General features: G+C 42.6%; 1 protein-coding gene across 2 annotated transcripts in view; it reads left to right on the plus strand.

Annotated features, from left to right (window-relative positions):
- The window catches only part of SDC2 (syndecan 2), a 63,903-nt gene extending 49,799 nt beyond the window's left edge, over nucleotides 1-14,104 (plus strand). Inside the window, exons 2-5 of one of the 2 annotated variants that reach the window (XM_083622787.1) lie at nucleotides 7,209-7,320; nucleotides 9,457-9,581; nucleotides 11,299-11,440; nucleotides 12,838-14,104. In XM_083622787.1, the coding sequence (XP_083478913.1) occupies nucleotides 7,209-7,320; nucleotides 9,457-9,581; nucleotides 11,299-11,440; nucleotides 12,838-13,001 (543 nt within the window). In that variant the 3' untranslated portion in view covers nucleotides 13,002-14,104. Of the gene's footprint in view, nucleotides 1-7,208; nucleotides 7,321-9,456; nucleotides 9,600-11,298; nucleotides 11,441-12,837 lie in introns of both variants that reach the window. The other variant, XM_083622786.1, reaches the window with a different exon arrangement.
- Nucleotides 14,105-17,475: the final 3,371 nt, after the last annotated feature.

Below are 17,475 nucleotides of genomic sequence, written 5' to 3' on the forward strand. Positions count from 1 at the left end.
CGGGTTGCCTTCACTGAAGGCGAAGGCAGTGTGGGAGAGGGAGAGCTGCACAGCGCCCCTTCAGTGAAGCAGGAGGAGAAATGGAAGGGGCTCCATTTCTCCTGCTGTTTCACTGAAGGGGTGCTGCGCAGAGAGGGGGAGAATTTTTTTTGTTCTCCCCGTCTAAAACAAGGTGTGTCTTATGGTCGGATGCATCCTATAGAGCGAAAAATACGGTAATCGCTGGTGGAGCCTTTAGCAGGGGATTAGACAAATTAATGGAGTGCTAATGACCATTAGTCATGAGGGCAATATGGAACTGAAGAATACCAGTTGCTGGAATGATTAGTTCTTTTGGAAATTGCTTGTGGGTATCCCAGAGGCATCTGGCTCTCCACTGTGGGGAACTGGATAGTGGACTAGATTGTTTGATCAAGCAGTGTTCTTTTGTTCTCCTGGGTAAATCTGCTTGTGTGCTTGAGATCCTCTGCTTCAAACTGTAATCAAGAACTTTCTCTATGTTGTTTGCATGTGCACATTTAAAACAGGGATGGGGAAAACTGTGGCCTTTCCTGATGTTATTGGACTCCAGATCCTCTTAGCCCCACCTAGCGTAACCTAGGATGGTGGGTGTTTTCCAAGAACATCTGGAGTACCCCACCTCTGGTTTAAAGAATAAGAAAGAAATACTAGGTTTACGATTGCACTGTAATCCAAATGCTAGAGCATGAGACTCTTAATCTCATGGTCGTGGGTTCGATCCCCACATTGGGCAAAAGATTCCTACGTTTTGCAGGGTTTTGGACCAGATGAATTCTACAGTTCTGTTATTCAAATTGTATATGGCTAAACCGGTTAATATGTCTCAGTAGGAACCTATTCCTGTTTAAGAATCTTTCTCTTTTGTGTGCAACAGAGACAATTTCCTGTAATTTCAGTTATCTGGGTCTTTCTGTACTCTCAGTGGCTGAAGACAGTCAAGCCAGTTCTTTCCTTTCTTTCTTTTAATCGGCAATGAAAGTTCAGAGCCTCCAGCTATGTTTCTTTTTTATTATTTTATTATATATACACACAGAGAGTTGAGAAGAAATTCTTCATTAGATACAAAGAGCGTGAATAATCTTTCTGGCATCTACTCTGCATGTTATAGTAACTGCACTGGTAAGCCAAGCAAGGCTGCAGTCCAGAGCACAGTTTTCATCTCCAAGGCTGCGCTCTCATTGCCACAGGCGGATGCCAGAGTTTGGAATCAACTGCAGATGCACATTACAAATGCTGACTTAGTATTGTTTCGTGCTTACATAAGGAAGATCGGCAAATGTCCTTCAATACTATAAAGCATTTTTATATAAGCCGTGTGTCATTTTAAATTACAGTAAACCCTCCTATCTAAGAGGGTGCGGGGAGGACTAAAACAAGGTGTCCTGTTCAGTTCAGCACAGCAGTGCGCTGCAAAACCCCACATCCGTTGGCATTGCAGCTAGAGTTATTCAAACAGAACTTCATAGGCCATATTGCCCCTTTGCAGTGTTGGCAGAGAGATCGACTGAGTTATGAGGCTCTGCCCAGGCAGGCAGACCACAGAAAGAGGCCTTCCAAAATCTTCCCCTCTGGGTGTTGTTAAACTCCAGCTCCCATCTGCCCTAGACTCCATGGTCAATAGCCAGGGATGATGGGAGTTGTAGTCCCAAACATCTGGAGAACACTGGATTGTACTAAGATTTCTGATGCTACTGGCCTTATCAGCCATTCCACATGTTCTGGACCTAGCCTAAAGCTTTATATGTGTGGGCATGCACTTGTACATAATAACAGAGCAGGATAGCTCTCTGTGTTAAAACGTCTTCTGCTCCTTGAGTTGCAGCTCTACAAGCGAACTTGGCCACTTTTTTTTTTTTAATGGGATGTGTGTTTCTTTGAAAGTATCCACAGAGAAGCTCTCTTGTTTCCTCTGGGTCAATAAAACTTCCTCCTTGTTGCTTTCTGCCGTAGCTTTGCTGAAATAAGATATCAGTATGGAGTCCTGCGAAATAAGTTTGTATCTATTCCATTGCCTTGTCAAGAGAGAAAATGTCTTTGAGCACCATGAGATTCACTAAGCCTCTTTAGCCAAAGGGCATCACTCATCCTCCATTAGAGCAGAGAAGTTTTTTTAGTAAGGGCAAGAGCTCTGTTGTGTCAGGCACCATCTAAAACACATTAACAGATGCAACTCATGTCTTAAAGACCTCTGCAATCTCCCTCCCTCCCTCTCTCTCTCTCCCCTAGGTTCATTTGGGTACCAGGAAAAGCATGGGAGCGGAAGCAATGAATTTTTAACTTGCTTTCTGAGGACCATTCAGCACCCTCAGAGGAGCGGTTTTTTTCAGGCAGATGTTCTGTGTTGTTCTCTTCCCCTCCTGTCTCACTTATTGGAAAGAGTGCTAGGCAGAGCACACAGAATCTGGAGCCAAATTCTTAGTAGGAAACCATCCATTGTGGAAGGTTACTCCCCTGGCTTTGGAGAGGCCAAGACACATGCTAACTAACAGAAGGACGATGAGGCTCATTGTTTAGAGATGTACATACTTCAGCGCAGTCTTCTAAACATTGGAGGCTGGTGCCTATTGGGATTACTGGGGTGGAAGGCAGGGAGGCCAACAGTAGGTGGAGCCAAAGCCAAAGACTGACAGAAGCCACTAATTCTAGTTTTGTCCCCATCCTCCTCCTTGGTAAGCTCTGTAATGGTAACACTGGCATTATGGAGAAGGAAGCAAGTAGACAGAGCTACTTCCTGGTCTGGTCCTAAGTCAAAAGACAGGTGAGGACCGGCTGAAGTTGGTTGAGCAGTTCCCCATTTGCTTTAATGGACCAGCCTCCACTACTTCTAAATAGATCCTGCTAGAAACCAGTTTTTATCAGCATTCATTCATTGAATTTTACATAATATTTCATACATATGTGTGTATGGAATGCTAAAGCCCCAAATTAAGAGATTTTCCTAAAAATACATGTTGTGGCATACAGTTACTGTTTAGGTAGCGGGAATTGACTTTGAGAATCATGGTGGGCCAGTGAGAAAGCAAATTGGATAAGATTTGGCAGGCACAGTTTTAATCTATTATTATTATTATTATTATTATTATTATTATTATTATTATTATTAGAGGGCCCTTTCCTTTGGTGATTTTATATTGTACTTGATAAGCCTTTACCTCACTCTGAACTGACTCGGTTTGACCTTCATGACTTAATTACATAGCAAAATCAGGCTGGCTATGTAATGGTGTGATGTTATCCTGTTCAATACCCTCAACTGACTGGGATCACCCATGTCACCGATTCAGGAAGGAATTGCATCACCGTGTAGCCAATTTAGACAGGATATGCAGTGTTGCGGCATCATGACAGTCACCACACGCTCCCTGATTGGGTGGCACTGCCAATGTGACTAACCGGGGGGTGGGGTGGGAAATAGGATTTTGTAAGTTAAAATTAAAAAGCCGCATAAGCAGCAGATAAGAGGAAACAATGGCAGAGAACAATGGCAGAGTTATTTTTTAAAAATAACTTATTGACTATGCTACCACTCAGTGGATTTGTAACTGGCTGACTGACCGAACCCAAAGGGTGCTCATCAACGGTTCCTCTTCATCCTGGAGAAGAGTGACTAGTGGGGTGCCACAGGGTTCTGTCTTGGGCCCGGTCTTATTCAACATCTTTATCAACGACTTGGATGATGGACTCAAGGGCATCCTGATCAAATTTGCAGCTGATACCAAACTGGGAGGGGTGGCTAACACCCCAGAGGACAGGATCACACTTCAAAACGACCTTGACAGGTTAGAGAACTGGGCCAAAACAAACAAGATGAATTTTAACAGGGAGAAATGTAAAGTATTGCACTTGGGCAAAAAAAAAATGAGAGGCACAAATACAAGATGGGTGACACCTGGCTTGAGAGCAGTACATGTGAAAAGGATCTAGGAGTCTTGGTGGACCACAAACTTGACATGAGCCAACAGTGTGACGCGGCAGCTAAAAAAGCCAATGCAATTCTGGGCTGCATCAATAGGAGTATAGCATCTAGATCAAGGGAAGTAATAGTGCCACTGTATTCTGCTCTGGTCAGACCTCACCTGGAGTACTGTGTCCAGTTCTGGGCACCACAGTTCAAGAAGGACACTGACAAACTGGAACGTGTCCAGAGGAGGGCAACCAAAATGGTCAAAGGCCTGGAAATGATGCCTTATGAGGAACGGCTAAGGGAGCTGGGCATATTTAGCCTGGAGAAGAGGAGGTTAAGGGGTGATATGATAGCCATGTTCAAATATATAAAAGGATGTCACATGTTTTCTGCTGCTCCAGAGAAGCGGACACGGAGCAATGGATCCAAACTACAAGAAAGAAGATTCCACCTAAACATTAGGAAGAACTTCCTGACAGTAAGAGCTGTTCGACAGTGGAATTTGCTGCCAAGGAGTGTGGTGGAGTCTCCTTCTTTGGAGGTCTTTAAGCAGAGGCTTGACAACCATATGTCAGGAGTGCTCTGATGGTGTTTCCTGCTTGGCAGGGGGTTGGACTCGATGGCCCTTGTGGTCTCTTCCAACTCTATGATTCTATGATTCTATGACTTTATAGCAATTTTAAATAGTGGTGACTTTTTGACACAGACTCCTGAGCATTCTAATCCTAATAAGGATTGTTTGAATTTCGCTAGCTTCTTTCACGGAACTAGGCTCCCTAGTAAAACAAAACAAAACAGCTATGTGTCTCTGAAACATAATATATACCTTTACAGGGTTGTCCTCAGTATGTTGACCCACCGTGGGGTTTATTCTACACACAGTGGTGGTTTTTTGGTTAAAAATAAATAAATTGAGGTGCTCATATCATATGTTGATAAAAGTGCCTTTGGTGACAGTAAAATAATGGTTCCCGTGGGCAGCAAATGAAGAGGTGGCAGCACTCTGAGAGCACACATACAATGCCACCTTTAAACTATATAAGGCTGCCTGCTGAAGATTTGAAAGGCGCATGAGTGCTATGCCACTGATTATGTAGCCCTAAAGGAATCAGTGGTTCTGCAGTATAAGTGCTTCCTACATTTGCTTATCATAGTCTTTCTCCAGCTGTTATGAAATGGTGATTGGGATGCTTTTATTTAGATATGTGTGCAAGATGAACCAGGGGCAGAGGGTGGCTGGCACTCTGATACACCTATTCCCTTCTCCCTTTATATCTGTGGTCAGAGAAGATGCCTTTACCTTGACTGTGGGTCTAGGGTGACACCATTTCTGTAAAACTACTTTAATTTTTTAATTTTGTTGATGACTTGTAAACAGCTAACGACTCCCAGATGTGCAATCTAAACTCAGTACATATTTGAGAGGAGAAGCAACCTGTATTTAGTGCTTAGTGGACATTAATCTGCTTCGCATCCCCTAGATTTAGATTTATTCCTGTTTATTCAGTAACCAGACTGGGCTCCAATGATCATTGGCTTGTAATATGTGAAGAATTTAGGTCAGAGGATTTTCCAGCATTATACTCTTAAGAATATCAATGTAAGTGGGATAATAATTGATGGATGGGAATGCAATCCCTGTCTGAGTGTACTGAACAGAGTTTCTGTGGCTCTTGCACGGGGCTTGCACTCACTGCCCGCCGCTAAAATCATACACAGTAAGCCTGCAACATACACGAGGGTTGCGTTCCGGAGACCACACCTCAAGCAAAAATAGCATATAGACGCAATGGTGGGTGGGATTGCCGAAGTCTCTCCCCCCCCCCCAGAATCCCACCTCCTTTTAAGTATTTTTGCCATGCACGTTCAGCTGAATGCACACAATGAAATGCATGTAGATTGCGATCTAACAGTTCACACATAGGTGGGAGTAAGTTCCTCTGATCCCAGTGGGAACTTATTTATAGTAGGCATGCATAGAATATTGCTCATAAGTTCTTGTCTGGATCTTTGATGTTTAATAAACTTAGTCCATCATGTTGTTTTATGTGTTAAAATATGAAAGTCCATTTCCAGTGATCAAGAGCTGTTGCTTATTCTGACTTGACCAGGGAGCACTAGCCAGTATTTCTCAGTTTTTGTCCCTTTTCTCATTTTTTTAAAACCATTTTTTCTTGCACAAGTGCATGTTCAAGTTGCCTATATGAGATTCCACCTAAACTGCCTGTCAACCTCCTGTTTCAGGTTGTAATATATGAGGGGGCCTGCTGGTTTTTAAATGATTCAAAGTTAATAACTGGGAGCTTTGTCAGTTCATTTTGAGGGAGTATGTATAATACCTCTGCCTATCAGAAAGTATGTGTTTGACTGCTGATCTTGTCATTGGTTGTGTTTATGCTATTTTTAGTGAGGTGGTGTTGGGTGTGAATTTGTTGGCTGCCTTGGAATGAGATCTGAAAAATGAGTGATAGGCTCTCTACCCTTGGTACTCAGTAACTGGAAGTGGCAAACATAAATATTTCCCGAAAACAGTTGGGGAATAACTCACTTTATACTGAGCTCTGTTATAACTGCAGTTAGATCCTATGGTACCCATTATAATATTATCTGGAGCACTATGGGACAGATCATTCCCTCACTAATCCTGGAGCATCCAAATCCCTATATTCTCGAGCCCCCAAATTATCTCCACCAACTAACCCACCTTGGAGCTTGGAACACGCCTTTCTTGCAGCTGCTTACCTGGTTCTTCTTTGGATATTGGATTGAATGAGAGACATCTCTCTTTAGCCCTCCTGGAGTATTGTTGTAACAGCAGCCCAAAGGTTGGTAGCCCTGGGAAATGTTATTTTCCCATGGCTACTGATATTCAGAAAAAACAGGGGAAGGAAGCAGTTTAGCTGAAAAGAGATTTTGGGAGTCATAATGCTTGCCTTTTATTTAATGCAAGCACAACAAGTCCTTGTGCTTCATATTTCAAGCCAAGAAAGTACAGACGTTGAAAACATGTCTAATAAGATCAGTTTAAATTAATAAATCTTGGCTAATGGAAACAGGAGGACATAGCCTCCATGTTGACCTCATCTTTCGTTAAACCCAGATCAACAATGGTCATGAAGGATATTCTTATGGCACTTGTTTTAACACTGTTTCCCACTACTATTTATTGTGACATTTGCTTCCTCAGTTCATTTAATGATATACTGGGATGAAATTAAATTAGAAGTTGTGCTTGTGCATAATGAAACAAAGAACTAACCATGTATTTCACCATCATTTCCAGAGAGCAGCACTGACCTCCGATAAAGACCTGTACCTTGACAACAGCTCCATTGAAGAAGCATCAGGAGTCTATCCAATTGACGACGATGATTATACTTCGGGTTCAGGCTCAGGTAAAGCAATGTCGCATAATGATAAATGTGTTAGGACTGGACATGGCCTTTGTCCTACAGTCCCATTGTACAGCATACACTTCACATGCAAAATGTGCCAGGTTCAGTCCCTGGCTTCTTAAGAATGAAATAAAATCAGGTAGCAAGCAATGGGAAGCAGAGTAGTCATTACTGGGCTAGAAGAGTCTGACCATGTTCTCTTCCTGGGTCTCCACAAGTTGTGTCGGGTCAGCTGATATGTGTGAAGCAGGCCCTTGATCAACAAGAACATGAAAAACCTAATCTGAAAAAACCTAATCTGTACAGAAAATTCAGTACAGTGATACCTCTGGATATGAATGGGATCCGTTCCAGAGCCCCGTTCGCATCCAGAAGCAAACGTAACTAGCAACGGCACGTCTGCGCACACGCGCGTCACTTTTCGCCGCTTCTGCGCATGATGTCATTTTGAGCGTCTGCGCAAGCGGCGAAACCCAGAAGTAACGCGCTCCGTTACTTCCGGGGTGCTGCGGAGCGCAACTCGAACGCGCTCAACCCGAAGCACATTCAACCCGAGGTATGACTGTACAGGTAGCTCCCAATTTATGCGGATGTTACGTTGCAAGGCACCATGCATTTAAGTGAAACTGTGTATATTTGAAACACCCTTGAAAAAGCCTTCAGATACCCCCTTCCGCCCCTTTTGGTGACTTTTTGGGTCACTTCTGTATTTGGCGCAATGCACATGTGCGCAATCGCACATATATTGGATGTGTCTAAAGCTGTCATTGCCTGTATGTTGACTACCTGCTGAATCTGTGATGCTGTTTATGATGAAGATTAGAATCCCCATGTTGTTATCAGTGTCTGTATCATTTAGTAGAATGACCTTGGTGACACACTGCATTTAAAGGCCACAGAGAATGTTTGGGCAACAAAGAAGTAATTGTGGCTCAGGTGACACCACGTGATAAATTTTGCCACAAGCAAGAGCATTGCATCTCATTAGCATATATCAGTTAAAGAGTATTTTTTATGGAGAGCATAATGTTGTTGATGGGCGTGGGGGCGGGGCTACCTAGAGTGGCGGAGATATTGAGTGTGTGGCAGGGAACAAACAGAGCTTTCAGTAGCTACCCTTTCCATGCTCCCACCTGGATTGTGAAATTTCATGTGCATTTCTATAGTTACACAGTAATCCTGAACTTTTCTGAAGCTTCCTGTTGGTTGAATTGTGCATTTATGTTTTCCGGAGTTGAGATATGCAGTTTTAAACGCTGATATCCTGTTGGATTTATTACATATAAATAAGGGATAAGACAAAAAAATGGGATTTTGTTTTAGATTAGACCCTGAGGAATTAAAAAAATGTTGTACCAGGCTGCTTGATTAATATAATTCTTTCCCCCTGCCCCAGTTGAATGTACTGAAGTAATGGAAAATTAAACTAAGAAAGCCAAATACTACCGAGCAAATCTCGATGAATTAAATCAGTTAGGTAGATAAAAGAAAATGTCACGAGTGTTTGGATTTCAGTGCAAAGTAGTTGCTACATAATCGGTCAGATAACTATCCGGTCCTTTTTACAGCTAAATAAATTACACAGTAAATGCTTAGAACCTTTTTGATTAGCCAGCTGCTGAATAAGTAAGGGCTGTTCCCCACAAACACCAGATTACATTCTCAAACTGTTCCTGGAAGGGGGGGGGTGTCACATGCTTGAATGCTTCCCTATGAAAGCAAACCCCCCTGCAGATCAGGAACATGGGGAAATGTGGTTGGACACCAGCTTGCATCAACCCCAGCCAGTATGGTCAATGGTCAAATCTGGAGGGCCATGGGTTCCCCTTCACTGCTGTAGATAGGAAACCAGCATGTTGTGAAGAGTTCAAGTCATCTTACAACAGGGTTGTTGTAAGGACAAAATGGTTGGGGTGAGGGGAGAACTATATGCTATCCTGGAGCTCCTTGGAGGAGAAGCGCCAATATTTATTTTACATTTTACTGCGATGTTGATGGTTTTTTTAGAAAAGATTTTTTTAAAAAAATAAATAAATTGTAAACAGCCTTTAGGAAAGCACACAAATATCGGCAATAAACTGGAGCAGAGCAAGTATGTACAGATGCGTTTCCATTCATATTCTTCTTGTGCTTCAGGGGCTGAAGAAGAAGAAGAAGGCGATAACACGCCAATAGTGGTGCCATCAAGAAATCTTCCAAAGATGCCACCAACTAGCGATGCTCCCAGAACTGAGAAAACCACGCTGAAAATGCAGACCAAGGTACCTACGCAAACAAAGGTGTGTGCAGGGGAGGAGCCTCTTGCTGGTTTTTAAAGCTGCCGTAATAATAATTTAACCTTAAATGCCATCTGATGTATGCTTTAAGAGGATTTACTAGGTTTAGTGCAAAGCTGTGGATTAACCATAAAGACAACTCCCTTGGATATCATATCAGTCTATTAAGAGAAATGCAGAGCTTTGGTCTTCTGTGCTGAAACGTGTGTATCCCTCCTCTATATCTGAGAATATATTGGATGCTACTCTCTCGTAGAAGGCGCCGGTGCCCACAGTTTGGCAGGGTTCTTCCCCAGTGCTACATTTTCCTCCTTGAGCATCCTCAGGTTGGTGACCTCCCCAATGTGTTAGTGCCTACAGCTAAGATGGGAAAGCTTGGTGACAAGCGTAGAATCCCCAGCCTTGCATTTTCTGCTGTTGTGCAAAGTAGCAATAGGCTATTGCAAGGAGAAAGGGAGTGGGCAGGAGACTCTGTGCTTAAGCCTTGCTCTGCCCACTGCGTCCCCTCTTTTAACCCTTAACCCTATTCCAACCAGCTTCTCCCCCCCCCCCCTTTTAGTGGGGAAGGGAGACAGGTGTGTAAGGAAAGCAAAGGTTGGGGTAGAGTTAAGTACTGCAAAGTTATGATTCTGAGTTGCATCGTAAGAGATACTTCCAAAGGCCTGAAACTTGCAAAAAAAAACATAGTGGAGAGTTTTCAGTAACTACCAAAGAGTAGGGCAAGCTGCTGTAGTTTCCTGCATCCAGGGCACCCAATAAGCATCACCGAACAGTTGGCTATTCCTCTTATGGACTGTGAATCCTATCAGAATGTGCTTGTTGCTTCACTTACGAATTCTGACACTCAAAAGGGTTTTACACAGGGCAGCCAAAATACAAAATATCAAAAGGAACTGATGGCCGCTAAGAGCTTTGTTGGAGGGCTATTGGCACACTGGGCTAGTTCCCTCAAATTAACAGTGGAAATGTTTTTGGGCGTAGCTTAAATTGTGGGGAATAGGCTCCTTGTTTTCAGATTATAGGAACAAGAGCATGGGACGTTGCCTCTAAACCAAGTTAGATCATTGGTCCACCTAGTTACACTATGCTTTCTGCACCAACCTTATTTTCCAACTTGGTGTCCTCCAGCTGGGGCTGATAGGAGTTGTAGTCTAAAACAGCTGGATCACACCAGGTTGGGGAAGACTGGGATACACTGGCTGGCAATGGCTCCTCAGGTTTGAGAGAGGGGACTTTCCAACCTTACCTGGAGATGTTTTGGATTGAACCTGTGACCTTTTATATACAAAGAACATGCTCTTCCACTGAGCTACAGGCCACGTTATGTTACACAGTTAAAGAATGTTTAAACTGAATTAGACTACATTCGCTGCACCATGTAGCAACAAATCTATTTGATTTTACTCTTATTTCATAGGGGTAAGCACATCTATATAAGCACACATTGATTTGTAGGAGTTATTTTAAGAAAGGGGTCTGAGGCTTCCAGTTAGAAATTTAGGAGACAAATTCTGCCCCGTCCCCCATCCCCCTTTAAGGTTCTCAAGAGAGTTGAGCTAAAGGTGTCAAGTGAATAGGAAATGTATATATTACAGAATTTGAATGCATAAAGGGTAATGGTTTCTGTCACTGCTGCTGCGGGTTGTTGTTTCTCCCTCTAAACTGACTCTGTGCCATCGTTTCCCCACATCTTGTGCTACAGTCACCTGAAGAGATTGATAAAAAGAGGATTCTCAAGCCTGACGCTGAAAACAAAAACGCTAAGAACGAACCAGGTGAAGACACCGACGTATTCACCCAAAAACACTCAGAAAACCTTTTCCAGAGAACAGAAGTATTGGCAGGTGGGTGCCATATGTTCATAAGCTGCAGAATAAGGAGCTTCCTGCTCTATTTTGAAGCCAAGGTATTCACTGTCTCTGCAGCTACTCACATAGCTGTTAGGAGTATTGGGGGACTGTTGCTTTGAGCACTGTTCCTCCCCACCCTGCGGTATGATGCCGTCTCCCCACTTTTTTTCTCTTTTGCAACACAGGAACGGTTTCCATTTTATTACTCTTTTCCTCTCAATACTTTGCTGCCCTTTCCTTAGCATCTCAATAATGTTTACACCAGGACATTCACCTCCTCCTCAAGGGATGAAAGGAAAAACAAATCTTTTTCACCTGAGGGGTTCATTTGCAAAGGGGATGGGGCTGCTAGAAGCTTTTGAGCTTTGCGAATTCGGACACAAACGAACCCTAACCTGCACCTCACACAGACGAATGTGAGGATCTGAACACTGCCAGCCCTCTGGATTTCACACTTCCTCAAATTTTGCAATGCGGTTTTTGGTTCAAAGCATATAGAATTGTGTTTAATGGTGGCACGTGCTTTCAGATAGTGTTCAGAAATGGGCATTTTGAGAGAACGTGTGTTGAAAATACATATTGAGCACCGTCCCTAGAACACCCCTTTCTTGGCCACTGGTGCACCAGCAGTGGAGGGGAAATAGCCGCAGTCCTTTCCACAAGTGGTGGATCTCCCTCCCAGAAGGTGGGCCTCTGGGCTACTCTCTCTGGGACCAGAGAGTTGCACCCTTCATGCCTTGCTTGTCTAGTTTGACTCCAGGGCTGCAATTCACACATGCTAGGAAGCAAATCCTTTTGCATTTTGCAGCCAAGTAAATATATTTGGGGCTGGGCTTGTCAAGCCTTCAGGAACATTTTAGAACGTCCCTTCCAGAACCTTAACAGTTATTTGGCTATAAAATAATCTGGGTGGCTCTTAAGAACCTGCTTGGGTTATAAACACGATTTACATGTTTAAACTAAACTGAATTAAAATGCTACAATGGCAGTGCTCTAAGGGGCCATAGTTGGCAGTGCCAGAAGCGAAAGTAGGGGGAACAACATTTTTGTTAACCCTTTGTACAGTAGAATGGTTTCTACGCACACTTGCATACTCCTCCCTATTCAGGCAAGCAAACTGCATTATTCAGGGATGCATTTCAGCCAGGCGAACCCCTCATGGAAACTGTAGAGCGGGACCAGTGAGGGTCATGGCTTGGGAAGAGGAGGTGTGGCAAGGGTAGGAAACCTCTCCACTTGGTTCCCAGGCTTGAGGCTTGTTGTTTTGAAATGCCATTTTGAACGGTTGGGATACTCGGTAAACGATGGTGGTTGTTTTTTCTCTTGAGAGGGGACAACTTGGAGGCAATACACTGCTCCTGGTGAAACTTCTCTTCTTTTCCCTTCCATAGCTGTTATCGCCGGTGGAGTTATTGGTTTTCTCTTTGCAATCTTCCTTATCTTGCTTTTGGTATATCGCATGAGAAAGAAGGATGAAGGCAGCTACGACCTTGGAGAACGCAAACCATCCAGCGCTGCCTACCAGAAGGCACCTACTAAGGAGTTTTATGCATAAAACTCTTAACTTAAGTGTCTCTGTTTAAGAGATCACTGAACTTTTTAAATAAAGCTTTTTTTTTTTTTTGCATAGAATAATGAAGAAACCTTTTTTTTTTCATTAAAGAGCCTTTATGGCACCTTTATGATAAAAAAAATCCCATTGTATTTAAAACTTTTCATGTATTCCTTTTAAGAAAATGTAAAGTAAAATCTTAACATTTTGCAGTGTTCTGTGAATAACAGTGGCAAAACATTATTTTATACAGCCATTGATGTTCACTGAATCATTTAAAAACTTTATGCATAAATGAAAATGATTGTTTTTATCCTATGGTTCAATGAAAGTTGTTTAATTTTTGTCAGCATGTCTGATTGATCTTACAAGTTAGTTTTTATTTCATTAATTTATCTGTTTCCAAAAAAATAAATAAAAATAAAATGCCTTTTTGTAGTTGTCATGGTGCAATTTGTCTTCGGATAACTCAGATAATGGTAACTCTTAGTGTAAATGTATTTTTTCAGCTATGTAAACTTTAACCTCCACTTTGTATAAATTTTAGTGTCAGAAAATCCATTTTACACCTTGCTTTGTTTCTCAGTGTTCCTGTAGCTTCATTGAAACTTACAGCAGCAAATTAATGTGTAAAATTGGACTATTACTGCAAACGATGTAGTCGTACCCGTACAAAAACAAATCTTCTTTATGGGAGATTTTGCAGTAAGCTACTGACAAGCCTATACAAACCCAAAGACTCTTAACAGTATTCCAAGATGTTGCTGCAAATTTCTATGGCCACTGTTGGTTAATTTCTTGCAATTTGAAGGTACGAGTAGGAATTGAAAAAGAATCCTTTTTTTTAATTGTTCTTTTAAAAATGCATTTAAGTTGTAAACGTCTTTTAAAGCCTTTGAAGTGCCTATGATTCTATGTAACTTGTTGCAGACTGGTGTTAATGAGTATATAACAGTAAAGAGAGAGAGAGAGAGAAAAGAAAATGTTGGTATTTTATAAGCACAGACAATTCTAATGGTAACTTTTGTAGTCTTACATGGATAGACATAAATTGTAATTTGGGAACATAAACACTACTGAATAAATCATGTGGCCTAATACTGAAATATTTCATTGTGGACTTTATTTTGTTCTCTTTCGTATAATGGCGACTTCATGCGCAATGCTACTAATTGCATCTGTTATATGCTAAAAAGATATGTTGGAAACAAAGGTCCCCGAAGGTTGCTAACAAGAGTTTCATGGGAGAAATAGCTCTGTTTATAGCCTCATTAAAATGAAAATGTACCTGCAGTTGTTAATTCTTTTCACATTGGTGAAATGTTAAGTGCTAATCAATATGGGCCACGTCTTTAGTGCTCAAATTCACATGAATATAAAGTTTCAGTTCTCCATGTACTTGAATGATTCCTCCCACCCAGGCCTTGCCCTTGAAATAAGCAATATGGATATGTTTGTGTGCCTTGAAAAGTAACAGAATTATTCCACATCATTATCTCTGCGGTGGGGGTTGAGAATAACTGGCCAGAACTGTATGTTCAGCGGCCACCATTTCTCCAAAGAAAAGGATGCGAGGAGAGGGAAGAAACCGCAGGTGGGAAGGGAGATGTTTGCATCCTTCCTTTGCTACAAAGGTGAGTCAGGAAACGAGATCCTCTCCTTTTGCCTTTTAGTGCTTCCCTGGAAATCTGTGCAACCACACAACTCTTTGCATGGGAGAAGTGGCCTCCAGGCGCCTGAGTCCCACTGAATGTGCTTTGGACATCATGCCAAATGTGGTGCTTCAGAGACCACACAGAAGTGCCCTGTCCTACACAGTCTGTATAAGATGGACAAGAACAAGGAGGCATGATAGGGCTTAGTAAAGGGACAGTAAGGATGAGGAACTTGTGACCCTCCAGATGCTGGGCCCCAGCTCCCAACAGTCCCCACCCATCATGGCCAATGGTCAGGACAGGTGGGAGGATGTGTCCCATCAATATCTAGAGGTCTACCCAGTCTCCATTCCAGGGGTAGGGAGAAGGTTAACCTGCAGTAGATAAAACAGAACTGCTGAAGTTAATGTGCACCAAATAATGATTTTAGTCCTGTCCATAGGCCTCAAGTATGAAAAGCTGGAATGGCGTTTGTTCTATTTAAGGTGCAAAAATTATGCTTTGCATCCTATAGCAGAGAGACTGGATGCTGCAGTAGCAAAGAGGAGCTTCAAAAACAGATTTAATAAGGAAGTGGACCACTGCAGCCTTAAAAGCCAAGCGCTTTGAGGTTCATGTGGAAGGTGGGTGACCAAGCCAACTTATAGACTAGGAGAAGATAAAGAGAAGAGGGTATGTCAAAGAGGCAAGGGGGTTTCATGAGACGCAAAGATCTGACAGAAGAGGGGAGGATGTAACCTGAATAAGGAAGTCCAGTGAAGAGAAGAGTGCAGTAATCTGGGCAAGTGAAAAAACCAAAGTACCACACACACACACAAAATCCCCCTATATCTTTATAACTTGTACAATCAACGTAGGGCTTTGAGTCTCTGGATTGGCTTCTTTTGCTGGTACAGTGTGTAACATGTCATTGATGGAATAAAAGAGAAAAAGTGTTGGATTTATGCAGGACCATCCACACATTGTTCTGCTTTATTAGTTGCTCTGCAATGCTTTCCTGTTATTAACATGTTGTCTTTTGCATCTGGAGTGGAATTCTTGCTCTATAGCACAACAAAAGCAGGGTAGGGAAAAACAACCCCAGGACATGGGTGGTCTGAAAAGTTGCAAGGTTTTGGCAGCAAGCCAAGGAACATTCCCTGGTTGGAAATGAAGTGGTATGTACAATCTCAACTTTCTGCAGTCCCAAGCAGTATTGGAAGCGTGATTGTGTATAATCATCTGGATACTGTCACAAGCGCAAATTACAATGGATGCACAACATAAAGGGTGCATGGAAGGGCATGATGTCCCTTGGAAGGGTGTGATATTAGAAACTCGTGTGGCAGGAGATTAAACTTCATTTTACTTTGCATAATGGAGTAGCTAGTCCAATAAAATCTCACCATTTGGCCTAGCAAATAACACTGCGCTTGGTTGTTTGCAAGAGACCGAGTGGCAGCTTTCCTGCTATAGAAAATTATTTAATAAGTTACTTGAAAGCTAACTGAAATACTTCGCACGCTTCTTTTGATTTGCCACAAGCTGAGCCGCTTGAAAATGGTGTTCAGCAAGTGTTCATTAATTGCACAAAATGTAGTGAAGCGAAGCTCACGAAACAACAGCTGCTGGAAATAACGGCACCAAGATGAAATTTTGGCAAAAAGCCTTTGCTGCTACCCAAATGCCAACATAAAGTCTACTATACCCAAACATAGTTATTTCATTTGCATGGTCTGATGTAAAGTTTTCTGCATAATTCCAGGTTGTTTACAGGTTGAGTAGGCCAAATATTAAATGGGGAATATTGCACAGTCAGAACTAAAACATCTAGTTATGCAATCTACCCCCACCACATTTGCAATGGGAGACGGGTGGATTGGATGAAGGGACAGCATCACTCTGTCTGTGCGGAATTCCCTCCTCCACCTGCTGAATAGGTGTGCAGAATAGCCAATGGAAACCCCCAAAATGAGGCATTTGGGGTGTGGGTGGGGAAGAGCTAAACCAATCTGGGATCTGCTGCCCCTCTGACTGGCATGTGGAGCAGAATTGTGGATGCAGAAGTGGCCCCAACAGAAAGTGGCTGGGGTGCAAGGATAAGGGTTGCATCCTAAATATTCAACCTCCTGTTTTGAATTTTCAACTTTTTAATACTTCAAGTAATGCAAAAGATGTCTTTTCCCAGTATGGACTATGCATCTAAAGGCAATTTTACTGGAATGAATCTTCCCTGTGGGTTGGATCCAAAAGTGCCTTGTGCAAGCAGAGGGGTGATTCCTCTGGGCCCCATTCCATACCATTCCAGGAGTTCCATTGACCCATCAGCAGATTTTCAGGGTCAGAGGAAGGCATGCAGTGCTTCTCTAGAGCCAACCCTACATGTTTCCTACAGGCCAAGTTTTGTTGTCATGGTGAAGAATTTTATACTCTTGATCTTCAGTCTGTTTACTAGCAGACGCTTCACAACTCTGCTGCTAAAATACATATAATTCCGGATCTGAGAACTCTGTCATTTTGGTTCAATACTATATCTAAAACAATGCATGAGGGAAAATACTCCTTTGTGTGCTCCGTAAGTGATTCTTTGTAAGTGGGAGTGACTTTGTTAAGTGACTCAAGCCATTGTATAGATTAGGTAAAGGTAAAGGGACCCCTGACCATTAGGTCCAGTCGTGGCCGACTCTGGGGTTGCGGCGCTCATCTCGCATTATTGGCCGAGGGAGCCGGCGTACAGTTTCTGGGTCATGTGGCCAGCATGACTACGCTGCTTTTGGCGAACCAGAGCAGCGCACGGAAACACCGTTTACCTTCCTGCCGGAGCAGTACCTGTTTATCTACTT

This window comes from Podarcis filfolensis, assembly GCF_964270895.1.
Source record: "Podarcis filfolensis genome assembly, chromosome: 7".
Lineage (NCBI taxonomy): Eukaryota > Metazoa > Chordata > Lepidosauria > Squamata > Lacertidae > Podarcis > Podarcis filfolensis.